Source organism: Ranitomeya imitator, chromosome 10 (genome assembly GCF_032444005.1).
Source record: "Ranitomeya imitator isolate aRanImi1 chromosome 10, aRanImi1.pri, whole genome shotgun sequence".
Taxonomy (NCBI): domain Eukaryota; kingdom Metazoa; phylum Chordata; class Amphibia; order Anura; family Dendrobatidae; genus Ranitomeya; species Ranitomeya imitator.
This window is the reverse complement of record NC_091291.1, coordinates 18275485-18288671: the sequence shown is the minus strand read 5'-3', so window position 1 is coordinate 18288671 and position 13187 is coordinate 18275485. Positions and strand designations below refer to the sequence as shown.

At 40.8% G+C, this 13187-nt stretch overlaps 1 protein-coding gene across 1 annotated transcript; it reads left to right on the top strand.

The window, feature by feature from the left end:
• The first annotated feature begins 4221 nt into the window (after positions 1-4221).
• Positions 4222-11199, top strand: LYPD3 (LY6/PLAUR domain containing 3). The gene is made up of 5 exons (XM_069742844.1): positions 4222-4570; positions 6793-6930; positions 7875-8045; positions 10126-10272; positions 10612-11199. Exons 1-5 carry the CDS (start codon positions 4492-4494, stop codon positions 11028-11030), a joined length of 954 nt encoding a protein of 317 aa, XP_069598945.1. The 5' UTR covers positions 4222-4491; the 3' UTR covers positions 11031-11199.
• The last annotated feature ends 1988 nt before the right edge of the window (positions 11200-13187 follow it).

Genomic DNA, 13187 nt, shown 5'->3' with positions numbered 1-13187 from the left:
ACCATAAGCCATGTTAACATCATGACTTATCGAAGTACTTGGAGTTATGGATGTGTGAATAAGGAAGACGAAAGTAGAGTCTATAGAGGAGGCTTAGGGTTTGGTAGAAAAATGTCCTCGAAAAATAATTAATTGGCCCAATAACGATTAAAGTATTGGGGGCATCATATACAGTAAAGTTGGAGATTTTCCACAAAGAACTGATTTGTTCCATAGGTCAATCCAATATTATAGCTGATTGCCGTGCCTACATTTATGAGATCGATGTAGAGTAGGGTTGGAGGTTTTCCACAAAAAACTGATTTGTGCCATAGGTCAACCCAATATTATTGCCCATTGCCGTGCCTACATTTATGGGATCGATGTAGAGTAGGGTTGGAGGTTTTCCACAACGAACTGATTTGTGCCATAGGTCACCCCAATATTATAGCTCATTGCCGTGCCTATATTTATGAGATCAATGTAGAGTAGGGTTGGAGGTTTTCCACAAAGAACTGATTTGTGCCATAGGTCACCCCAATATTATAGCTCATTGCCGTGCCTACATTTATGGGATCAATGTAGAGTAGGGTTGGAGGTTTTCCACAAAAAACTGATTTGTGCCATAGGTCAACCCAATATTATTGCCCATTGCCGCGCCTACATTTATGGGATCGATGTAGAGTAGGGTTGGAGGCTTTCCACAAAGAACTGATTTTTTCCATAGGCCACCCCAATATCCTTTCCCATTGCCGTGCTTATGTAAAAGTAGACCATGTAGAGCAGGCTGGGAGGTTTTCCATATAAAGAACTGATTTGTGCCATAGATTACCCCAATATCATTGCCCATTGCCCTGCCTACATACATGGGGATGATGTCAGAAGGCTTGGACTTTGTGTCAAAAAGTTTCTTGGGAAAGGAAAACCATAAAAATTTATTTTGCTATATGAGAAGCAGATAAGAAATCTGAAGCCTTAATGATGGTAGTGATTGACTGCAGCGGTCATGCAGGGTCAACAGGATATGCAGCCAGGTAAACCGAAGACCAACAAGGAGAACCAAGGAAGCCAAACTAGAATACTTGGGATTAAATGGAGGATTATACATTTTGTACTTATTTAATCTGTGTTGGCGGCTGGAAGTTTTCAAAAACTGGGAAATTCACTTTAAAATGGTAAAATATGGATGTGCAACGTCTGTGTGTAGCCGGAGTGTCACGGATCCCTCCGTGCTGTCACTAATCTGTCACGTACCCGCTCTCAACACGTGATTTGGGGTTGCACCTGCAAGGGTTAATCTATCTCCCCTCTTGCAGCCCAGCATTCAACCTCTGTCCTATGCTGTAATGGGGGCATAAATCACACACCGACCCAGGCCACACACCCGCTCATACACGCTGCCACCACTCACTGAACACACGGGCGATGAGTCCCGGAAATACTACTAATACTGTCTACCACTCATAAGGGTCAAACAGTTTAAGGCTATGGATTCTTTAGAACATACAAGGTTCAACTTGTTAAAGTTTTAAGCTTTAATACAAAAAGTACAGTGCTTACAGTAAAGAAAAAGATATACAAATATGGTAATAAAAAGACATACAGGTATGCAAAACAGTATAAAATAAACAGGAGAAAACTTACAGAAATAGCTAACTTGTAGTCTGCTTCTGCTCCCTGAGGGGGGGGGTGAATATGGACTGGATCACATCAGCTAGGCTGACCCTCAATCTGTGAATCCTTTTTGAATGTATACAAGCCTAATTTATAGAGTCACCCTGGAGGTCAGATTTCTAGACCAGCCCCTCAAGTTGATATTCTAATTGCTTGTTTTTGATTGGACCACGGCCGCTCCCCCATTGAATATATTATTTTCACTGAGATCCTTTGTGTTAAGCTTCCCACAGATAGATAGTGTCAGGCTGTAATTGACATCTCTCTTCAAAAGAGCTGGAAGGTGTGAAGTGCATCCCTTTCCGTCTTTCCAGGAAGACCCCTGTGGTCTGAGAACAGGGAAACTGCCTTGCCTCAGGGTAACATATCACCTTGGTGAGACCTGCAGCCTTCAGGACAGATGTTAAATTATTACTTATCACACAATAAACCTACACATGTGAACCTAACATATTTCACTGCACACATATATATTTATTCATATTTCACTACACCGGAGCATGAGTAATTTCACATTAAATGGCTTAATTACTTCCTGAGATCCCAGCATGTCTGATCTTGTCAGGCTCTTTGTAAATTACAGCAGCCTGGAACAACAAGTACAACAAAGGAATCGCACAGGACGATGTGTACAGCTGCTGCCTCCAAATACAAAGGGTATTATAAAAGGATTTGGAAATTTTTAACAAAAAGTCACGTGTTTTTGCTGACAAGGCTGAGCAGATTAATGGAGTGAGTAACCCAAAATAATAATTAGATTTTTTAATCTTATACAAAGTATTAAATTATATAACTTAAAGAGAGTCTATTGGTCAACGGTGGTACTGCAGCTTTCGTTTGCCTTAAGTTGCCCAAGCATATTCGTCTTCAATTTGAAAATTTTGGTGGAATTTTAACAACTATTTTTGTGTTTTGGAGGTTCCTGAAGGCAGCTGATTAGGGAAAGTTTAATTGGGTAGGTTGGTTTTTACCATGAAGGGTTTGGCAGCAAGTTATTCCTTTCTCCCGATTGAAAGCTTCACCAAGTTGAGCATCCATGATTGGATTATTCTTAAATCTTACCGTATAGCAATTCTTAGGTGGGTTGGCTTAAATTTCGTGTTTCAAGATTAGGCAGGAAAAGAGTATACCAAAGTATTTGGTTTATGACCTTTCCAGACTCATAATCCAGACTAATGGTTAACTAAAGAGAACTTGGTATCCCGTAGTGTCACCAGCTGTAAAAAATTGTTAGACAAAGAACAGTGGAGCCCAGAAGAACTTCAGAAGTGTGCTGAAGCTGAGCTTACTATTGTTAGATTATATCTGGGCTCCACCAGATTAAAACCCAAAGACTGAGAATAATGCCTATTTGATGTGGTTGTATACTATTTGCATATCTGGCATATATCTTTTTATACCTTTTGCTAATGTAGTCTTTTGATATCTTGCATGTCAGCCCCGACTGACTCTGCGGGAAGATACACCGCCGCTGCCGCCCCACAGCACAGAGCCCCGACGCTGTACCAAGAGGAACCGCCGCCCCACAGTACCCACGCGGCACAAAGAGGATCAGCCGCCGCCGCTCCCCAGCACCCCACGCTGACGCTGGCTGCAGCTACAATGTGAGGTAATGGGGCATACTCCACTCACACTTTCCTGTGAGACGCCCCCTCCGTCATCGGGACCACTGCCCCCCCAAAAAGGCACATTAGTCACCGGCCCTATAAGACGACATACAGCGTATAAGACAACCCCCGACTTTTAAGAAGATTTTATATTTTAACTGGAAAAGTTGGGGGGGTCATCTTATACGCCCAGTCGTCTTATACGCTGGAAAATACGGTATATATACCTGTAGGAAACTCGCAGCACTGCAAAAGGATTTGCAAAGGTGCAAGAGGCAAAATTGTCAAAGTTGTATAACAGGAGCTGCCTAATCATCATCAGTATCTGTGATAGGAGATTCTGTTCCCTTCCTTTGGGGAACTTTAGTAGTACAGTCCATGGAATTTCATCATACTTGAACTTCTGGTAACTGGGATGTTGACTAACTAGTCATCGAGGTCATAGTGTGATCACATGACCCTACTAAAGAAGAAGGAATCCATTCATTTTCAGATAGAGATGAACATATAAACAACACTTGGATTAAATATATATTAGCAACAAGATGGAGTAAAGTAATAAAGTGCTATTTTAAGTAAACTGTATTATTTCAATTAGTTATCGTGCGTGAATCTATTTCTTCTGGCAACTTCGAATCCACTGTAAAACAGACATAAAACTGGTGGGAAAGCGCATCTTCCAGGTGGTTTCCTAAGGCGGTTGACCGATGGCTGACTGTGAGGGCAAACGATCATCAGTGAAAATTAATATGCAAACTTTGAATGAAGTCATCCATAGCAGGCTCCAGGGTTGTTTGCCAAGGATCTGATCCAGTTTAGGGTAGAAGATCATGTTGTCTGCTTTATAAGTCTATAATTTGAATGAAACAGAAGGTTTATTACAATCTAACAATTATGCAGCCACCGACACCATGCAAACGTTAAAAGAGGATTAGAAAACAGGATTAGCAGCCGTTGCCTTTTGGCCGGATTAATTACAGTGACTGAGCATGTAATTTGAATGACTGTAAAAGCAATAGATGCTACAGGGAAAGTTTGGCTTGTAATATTCAGGTTATGGAGCTGATGATTGTGTTTGATGGGAGGATCCCAACTTTGACTTATGGATTGTATCCAAGCTCAACTGATAAACATAGACACAGACAAAGGAAAGACGACACTGTTTTGTTAGCTGGCTGGATGGAACCAGAATAACTTTCTCCAGAACCACGAGGAGAAGAAATCTCTGAAGATGGAGATGAGATCTGGACATTTATGGAAATGGTCTACACTGATGGTCATCTGCTTGGCCTTCACACTTGGTCTGAAAGGTAAGGTGCTTCTGGAACCATCACAATCACACTATAGAATGGTTGCCCTTAGACGAGATGCTAAATCGTTATAGTCGTCTGCTATGTCACAGATACATGTGAATAGAGCACATAACTTAATGTGGACCACCAAGGTTTGAATGCCAACATCTACACAAGGTTTATATGCATTTGTATGGAATTTCTCTGAGAACTCTGCTGACTTCATACCCCAAAAAGATGCATATGATGACTTTCTACAAAAGTGACTAAGAATGAGTGTTTAGATAGTGAAAAGATTGCTTTATCACTAGTTTTGGGGTGCACGAGACATTATATATTGGGAATCGTGATGTCGACAACATTTAGAGTCCATGGAGTTCTAGTGATGGCTCATAGAAAACCACCAGAAAATGAAATGAGTTGCTAGTGAGACAACACCTTACTGGGGTATTTGAGTCCACACTCAGTGGTATTCCATGTAGGAATTCTATGCCACCCTTCTATCTACTAAATAGTTGGCAAAGTTCTTCCAACTATAAAGTATCAATACATATTTCACATGTACGTGTTACCAAAGTTCTTCCACCTGACAAGTATATTTTATGTGGGATCGAAATGTTCCTTTGTCACTCCCTTTTCCCTGTTTCTGTTCAGAAGATTCTTGCATGTAGTAATTCTTCAGGTTGCGAAAGAATCATCTATGGTTCCAAAATAAATATCACTGTATACTATGTGTATAATTAGCTTTGTTTCGTATGTCGTGAACTCCATGGCGATCTCTAAAAATTTAGTTGAGTAGGTTGAGTGGCAAACTGGACACTGAGCAAGTGACCATCCATGATGTCCAGATGGCCATATGGCAAGGGGTAGTGTTCATAGACAACCACCTTTTCCATAAGTTTCTATGGAAAAAAGTGCAATGTGAAAGTAGCCTTAAAGGGTTTGTATCATTGTCTTTAGCAGGAACACAGCATTCCCCGACCTCCCATCTTCCTGGCTCACGGGGAAACTGCGCTCTTGCTTGATTGACAGTTAGGACCAGTAGCATTGTCTCTCTGCTGACCTGAGCTGTTTAACTTTGTAGCATGCGAGAGCTCAGTAGCACTAAAACTGGCCAGGATCAGTAGATAACAGTGAGCTCCAGCAATCCAGACATCTTACAAGCTCAATAAAAAAAAGCTAATAAAAAATAAATAGAATAAGTTGGTCCATAATATGCATAGATATAGCTTATGCACAGTAAAAAAATAAGGTAACTTAAGTAAGGTAGGTAGAGGAGGTGTGAATTGTGAGTAAGTGGTGGGTGCTAGATGGAAGCCTTGAGAACCATCTCTTACCTCCCGGCATCCACGGCTCTTATTTTAATCAGTTGGCCTGATCTTTGTGTGATGACATTCAACTACCAAAGAATATATCAATCCTGCTTTCTTGGCATCAGTGCCCGTCCCTTACACACATGCCGTCCTCCAGACTCTAAGTCATGAGTGGGCATGACCATCATGGGGCTCCATGCAGGATTGAACTTTTAAGCCAAGCAATGTAAGCAAAATCGTCTGTGTTCCCCCTACTAATACTGTTCACCCCTAGAGTCCTGTCTATAGCATTTTTACTACAATAATTAGGGCTTAGTTACATATACACTTCTGTTTTTTTTTTAGCCAAAGCCAAAAGATCTTTCGACTTTGACACTGCATGCAGCCGGGGAGGTTCTGGGCCCTTTGCCCTGAAGTTTTTACAAATTTTTGTGGAGTAGACAAATAATTTGCACAAAATAACTGTCTCCTATATTATATACAATAAGGTCTCTGCTATTTTTTTATTTTCCTCAGGGCTAACATTTTCTTAAGTCAAAATGAAACACAAAGTCATCTTCACCTCTTTAACTTTGATGGTAACGTTCTCTGGACTTAGAGTATTCGGGAAACATCAAGCCTTCTGTGTTTGCAACCACCAAGTGTTTTTGCCTCCTGGTAAAGATGTAAAGGTTACTGTAGATCATTCCATTTTTCAAGAGGAACTCAATGACCACCTCTCTAATGGCTCTGGAGGATAACACATACATATTTAACCCATTCTATGTGCATTAGTGAAGTTATTGGTCATGACGGATGCATATTTGTGATGTTTAGATAATATTAGGAATCTCCATCTAGTTTTACTAAATATGACTGTAATATGTATATACCACTGGTTTTGCATACTTGTTCATCACGTCCTCTCCTTCATCATTCTCTGTACAGATGTGAGGTCCCAATCCATTGAATGTTATTCTTGCACGGACCATGGTGATGGCGGTTGCCTACCTGAAAATGCTGTGAATGTTTCCTGCTCCTGGGAGCAAAATGTGTGTCTTGAGACCATCAGCGCCATAAAAACGAGTATGTATAATTCCATATTTTGTATTAAGGAGTCCTCAACCAACTGTCCCGTATTATCTGTGAGGCTCTAGCGTAATTGGTGGAGACCTCGTGTTCTCCTGGAATGGTCAGCAAATCTCCTAGGGTTTGATGATACTGGTTGAAATCTCCCGGAAGCCAGAAATTCCAGAAGGTTTCTTCATTTTGGAGTAGAAGAATGGGACATGGTGCACTTGAACTAAATCAGTAAAATAAATAAAAAAAGAATACCTAACTTTGTTCCCATAATGAATAGAGCATTTTTCCGCTCTTTGCTATTCGCATCCGGCATAGAAGATGCAATGTACTGATGTCAGATGACACAGGTGAATAGTTGAGTGGGGAGCTAACAGCATCCTGCTCCATCATTACATTCAAAAGATGAAGACACAATTAAAAATAGAAATATACCACCTCGGAGTAACCCTTGACTCTGCCCTGTCCTTCAAATCGCATGTCCAAGCTCTCGCCACCTCCTGTCACCTCCAGTTCAAAAATATTTCCAGAATCCATTTTTTTCTCAACCATCAACCTACTAAAATACTTGTGCATGCCCTAATCAACTCCCACCTCTACTACTGCAACATCTGTCCTCGGTGGCCTACCTGCTAAACCTCACTCACTTCTCCAGTCTGTCCTTAACTCTGTCCATGAGTAGTTCATCTCTCTCCTTGATACTCCTCCGCTTTTCCCCTTTGCAAATCCCATTGTTGGCTCCCAATTCCCCAATGTATTAATTTCAAACTACTAACACTGACCTACAAAGCCGTTCACAACCTGTCTCCTCTGTACATCTAAGAACTACTATCCCAATATCTTCCCTCAAGTAATCTCTGGCCTTTCCAAGACCTCCTTCTCTCCTCCATACTTATTTGTTCATCACCCAACCGTCACTAGTGTCCTAATATTTTTGTCTCATTCCATAGGTCACAATAATCACATTGTTCTGAAGAGAGGGTGTGGGTCTGGTGTCGAGACCAAACTGGACAGAACCATCTCTTTCTATGGGATCTCCGTGTTTATTCAGTTGACCCAATGCAACAGAAGCTTGTGTAATAGTAACATGGATCTGAAAAACTATCAACTAGTACCTGACGGTAATTACTTTGATACACAGGTGTTATGTTTATTAAGTGATATGGACAGCCTTGTCTTTGTGCAATAGAACATTGCCTTCTTCATCATGTCTACATTGTTACCGACCACATAATGGTTCATTCAATGGTGAATTCTTTAAGACGCAATCCAGCTGTCAGGGTGCAGAATCTAAAGTGAGGGTGCCTTAGTTTGCAATCTTTAACCCCTATATAGGGGTATGAATATTGTTGTACAGAGGATCTACAGTAGGTTGCAGTCATTGACATATGGTACAGAAATGGGCATGGTAAGAAAAGTCATGGATTTTGTTGCACGGAGGATCTAGGTTGTAGTCATCAACATGGGGTTCAGTATTGGGCACAGTAAGAAAAGTCATAGATTTTGTTGTACAGAGGATCTAGATTGCAGCCATTGACATGGGGTACAGCAATGGGCACGGCAACAAAAATCATGGATTTTGTTGCACGGAGAATCTAGGTTGGAGTCATCGACATGGGGTACAGCAATGAAAAGTCGTGGATTTTGTTGGACCGGGGATCTAGGTTGCAGTCATCGACATGGGGTACAGCAATGGGCACGGTAAGAAATGTCATAGTCATATGTAACCAAAGTAAAAAGAGGATGTCAGATGAGGGAGAACCAAAGTCACACTAGCTAACTAATTGGTGGGAATACCTTTTACATGGACATTCTGATGAAATTATTCAACACTGACGAGAACCAGTATTAAAAATCAAGACAGCACAGGTGCTGTATGATGTGCAAGTAAGTAAAACCGTACAAATGCTTAAAAATGAATGCAGACATTTGGGGCATATTATTTAACTAAGTCTGTAACATAGGTTAAAGTCGTACAACATCTACGGATACTGCAAAAGGGGGATAAAATGTGCTGTTTGTCGTTGATAGTTTTTTTTCTTGTGTTTTCTTTTCATTGTACAACGGAAGCAGATATATACTTTTTCTGACATAAGCAAAACTTGATGCAAACTTCCTCAATGGCGTCAAACCCAGATTTTTAGGACATATCTTAAATCTATAAATAACCTAATAGAATTGAACAATTTTAACAGCACGATATTCTACATAAAAGGGGACGCAGCTGTATGTCAATGTTTTTGGAGGATCCAGTTGTGTTATCTGACATACACAATTCTAGATGTTGACTTTCTCAATGGCGCTGGTCCCAATGCTCTTATGCCAGTTCCTCCACTCTTTGGCGACGCATTGACCATATGATTTGCTTGTCCACTTCCTTTGGGAGCTCCAACCACTCTTCATCCTCCATAGGGGCTGTCCACGCGTCCCAGCAAACTTACCAAAAGCACCACTCTACTTTAGGTTTTTGGGCATCCATATCCTGCAGTCATTACAATTATTTTAGGTGTCTTAAAAGGACTACAACTACTCTATACCAGCACACGGGGAAGCATTGGTGTGGCAGCACCAAGGCGATTCACGCAGGGGACTCTTTCACATGACTACTGCCAAATAATACTTACAATGGCATTTGAAAGTCAAAATCACTGTTATTTTGAACAGTTAAGCATAGAGTCTGCTAAATCTTTCTGAAGGTCTTTTGCAGTCAAGCGGGGGTTCTGGATTTGCCTCTCAAGCAATCCTACGAACAGCTCTCACTGAAATTTTGCTTGGTCTTCCAGACCTTATCTTGACCTCCACTGTTCCTGGTAACTGCCATTTCTTAATTACATTTCTCAGGAAAGAGAGACTTGAAAACGCTTTGCTATCTTCTTATAGCCTTCCCCTGTTTTGTGGGCCTTCACCATTTTCAGAATGCTAGACAGCTGCTTAGGAGAACCCGTGGCTGCTGTTTTTTGGCACAAGGTTAGGAGGCAGCTGGGTTTTTATAAAGCTGGGAAATTTGCATCACCTGGCCTTTCCTAACAATCAGTGAAAAAGGACGAATTTTCCTTTTTGTAATTTTTAAAAGTAATTTTGATCAGCCCAAGCTTTTATATGCCAATGTACATACAGTACATTGACGCAAGACTGTCTATAAGCTACTAAAGATATTTTGGCTCATAAATGATACTGATATTATATTTGTGTGTTCTACAGCTAACATAACCCGTCTTCCCAATGATGAGCAATGCTACAGCTGTATTGGAAAGACCGAGGAAGAATGCTTGCCATCAAATTCTCCTGCCATGGACTGCTACGACACCTATGGTCATTGCTTTGACGGAAGTGTCACAATATCTATTGGTAAATATCTAGGTGCCATGTTAAAAGGGCTTTTTTTTCTGTACACGGACCTCTACGGATCAAAACTTTTGACTTGTCTCCGTGACATGTGAAAAGTTTCCTAAAGTACAATTACACTTGAAATGATTAATAAATTAACCAAACCTAGTGATTTCTACAATCATCCAGAATTTTTATAAGCAGGATATTTGCAGCATTGTATCTCACAATATTTAGGTCTGAGACCTAACGAGACAGTTGAGGGGAGGGGAGGGAAAACCAGTCTAGGCTTTGTCAATTTTCCAAGGCAGGTTGGGTTGCCTTCAAATACATGCCCTAAAACTATCTATTCCTACCTAGAAAATGACGTAACCATCGTACCTGTCAAGAGCTGCGCCTTAAGATACTATTGTGCCAAGCAGACACAGACCTACGATAGCGCATCTGTTGAGATAAAAGGAGCCTGCTGTTCGGGAAAACTCTGCAACCAAGACCTCTCCAACAGGACCCAACATGGAGACATGCCCTTTCTAGTCCTCCTTAATGAAAATAAAGACGAAGTGACCACCACCGCTCTACCACCTCCATGGTTAACCCCTACACCTATGGTTCCAACCACAAAAAGCACCACCCCGACCAACGGAGAAGCAAAAACTGATCGGAAAATCACCGTAGCTTCACGTTTCAGTAATGAGCCTAAAGATAGCCAAAGCAATAACAGGGCCTATGGACTGTTCCACTCTTCTTGGCTTATTTTCCTTTTAGTCTGCCTTTCTTGATAACTTTCTTCCATGTTCTTTTACTTTGGACTTTATTTTTTATTTTGCATTTTTTGTGAATTTTTAGAGAAAAGGATGGAGTTGCACTGAGGCATCAAACTCATAGGACAAAGTGTAAAACTTACTGATAAGTATTAAAAAAATAAACTTAAATCTTGTTTTCTTCTAATATCTCTTCATGCTTGACTGGATAGTCCATTGTTCTATCACTCTCTGATTATACACATATCTATAGCAAAATATGTCTAACACTCTAATGCTTACGTATGAGAAAATGGTTCTTAAAAGGGTTGTCCAGGTATAATAACTCAAGGCTTGCGTGAGAGTTGTGGACTCTTTCAGTTACAATGGACTTTGACCTAAACGGAGGAGTTTTCAATCCTAAGATATTCAACCATTTACCCCTGTACAGTGATCTGGACTTCACTGAATGCTTTAAAAGGACACAATCTCATCATAGGCACCTTTAGCAACATGTGTTATTTAGTAGAATCTGAGATGTAAGGACAAGACAAGATCTGTGGATAATAGTCAGACAAGCTGAGGTCAGGGCAGGCAGAGTTCTATCAAGGAAGAGTAGTGAAAGGTAAGGAAAGACGGCAGACAAGAATCAAGGTCAGGTTACAATCTGGGTAGGAAACTTGGAGAAAAGAGGACAGATATTAGAATCTGAGAAATAAGATCAAGGTCAGATCTGTGGAGCATATTTAGCCAAACTTAGATTACGGCAGATGATGTTATGTCAGTGAAGACTAGCAAAAGATTAGGGCAGGCGAAGGAGAAGTATCAAGATTAGGTTACAGGTTGTGCCTATAACTTGAAGAAAAGCTCACAAATAATAAGAAAATCTGAGAAGACCAAGACAAGATTAGAGGAGCATAGTCAGACAAGCTGAGCTCAAGGAAGGCAGATTTCTATCAATGAAAACTAGCGAAAGGTCAGGATAAGCACCAGACAAAAATCAAGATCAGGTTATAAACCGGGTAAGAAACTTAAAGACAAGCTGACAGTAGAATCTGAGACACAAGGCCAAGACAAGATTTGAGGAGCACAGTCAGACAAGCTGAGGTCAAGGTAGGCAGATTTCTATCAATAGATCAGGATAGGCTTCAGACAAAAATCAAGGTCAGGTTATAAACCGGGTAAGAAACTTAAAGACAAGCTGACAGTAGAATCCTATGACTAAGGGCGCCGTGGTGCGCCAGAAATGCATCAGGCAGAGAGTCTCTTTCTCTCTTTTTTTTTAAAATTGTTTTTTAAAATGTTCAAATAAAATTGAAATTTTACTTAAACTGGATGGACGTGCTGGAAACTCCCTTCCTTCTTCCCCGAAGTCTAGTGATAGGTCAGGATAGGTGGCAGATAAAAATCAAGGTCAGGTTATAAGCCAGGTCAGAAATTTAAAGACAAACTGACAGAAGAATCTGAAACGTGAGGCCAAGATAAGATATGAGGAGCACAGTCAGACAAGCTGAGGTCAAGATAGGCAGATTTCTATCAATAGATTAGGATAGGCTTCAGACAAAAATCATGGTCAGGCTATAAGCCAGGTCAGAAATTTAATGACAAACTGACAGAAGAATCTGAAACGTAAGGCCAAGACAAGATGTATGAAGCATGGTCAGATAAGCTGAGGTCAAGGCAGGCAACGTTCTATCAGTGAAGACTACTGAAAGGTGGCAGACAAGAATCAAGGTCTGGTTATAAGCAGGGTTGGAAACTTGAAAACAATCTAATAGTAGAATCTGTGATGTAAGGCCAAGACAAAATATGAGGAGCACGGTCAGGCGAGCTAAGGTCAAGGCAGCCAGCGTTCTATCAATCAAGACTACTGAACAGTCAGAGCAGGCAGCAGACAAGAATTAAGGACGGATTATAAGCCAGATCGGAAACTGGAAGACAACAGTGAAGAACACCTTAGCATAGACAGGCAATCTAGAAATAAATAAAAGGAGTGGAGAGTTGTCTAGCATATACTGTATATGTTTATTAGTAGTGATGAGCAAACCTGCTCAGATAACGTCTTATCCGAGCATGCTCGGGTGTTGTCCAAGTATCTTGGGCATGCTCGAATACTATGTTCGAGTATTTTTAGGAGCAAGAAAGAACCGAAGATGTCAGACCTCAACCCACCACAAAAAGAGAGTCCAGCAAAGT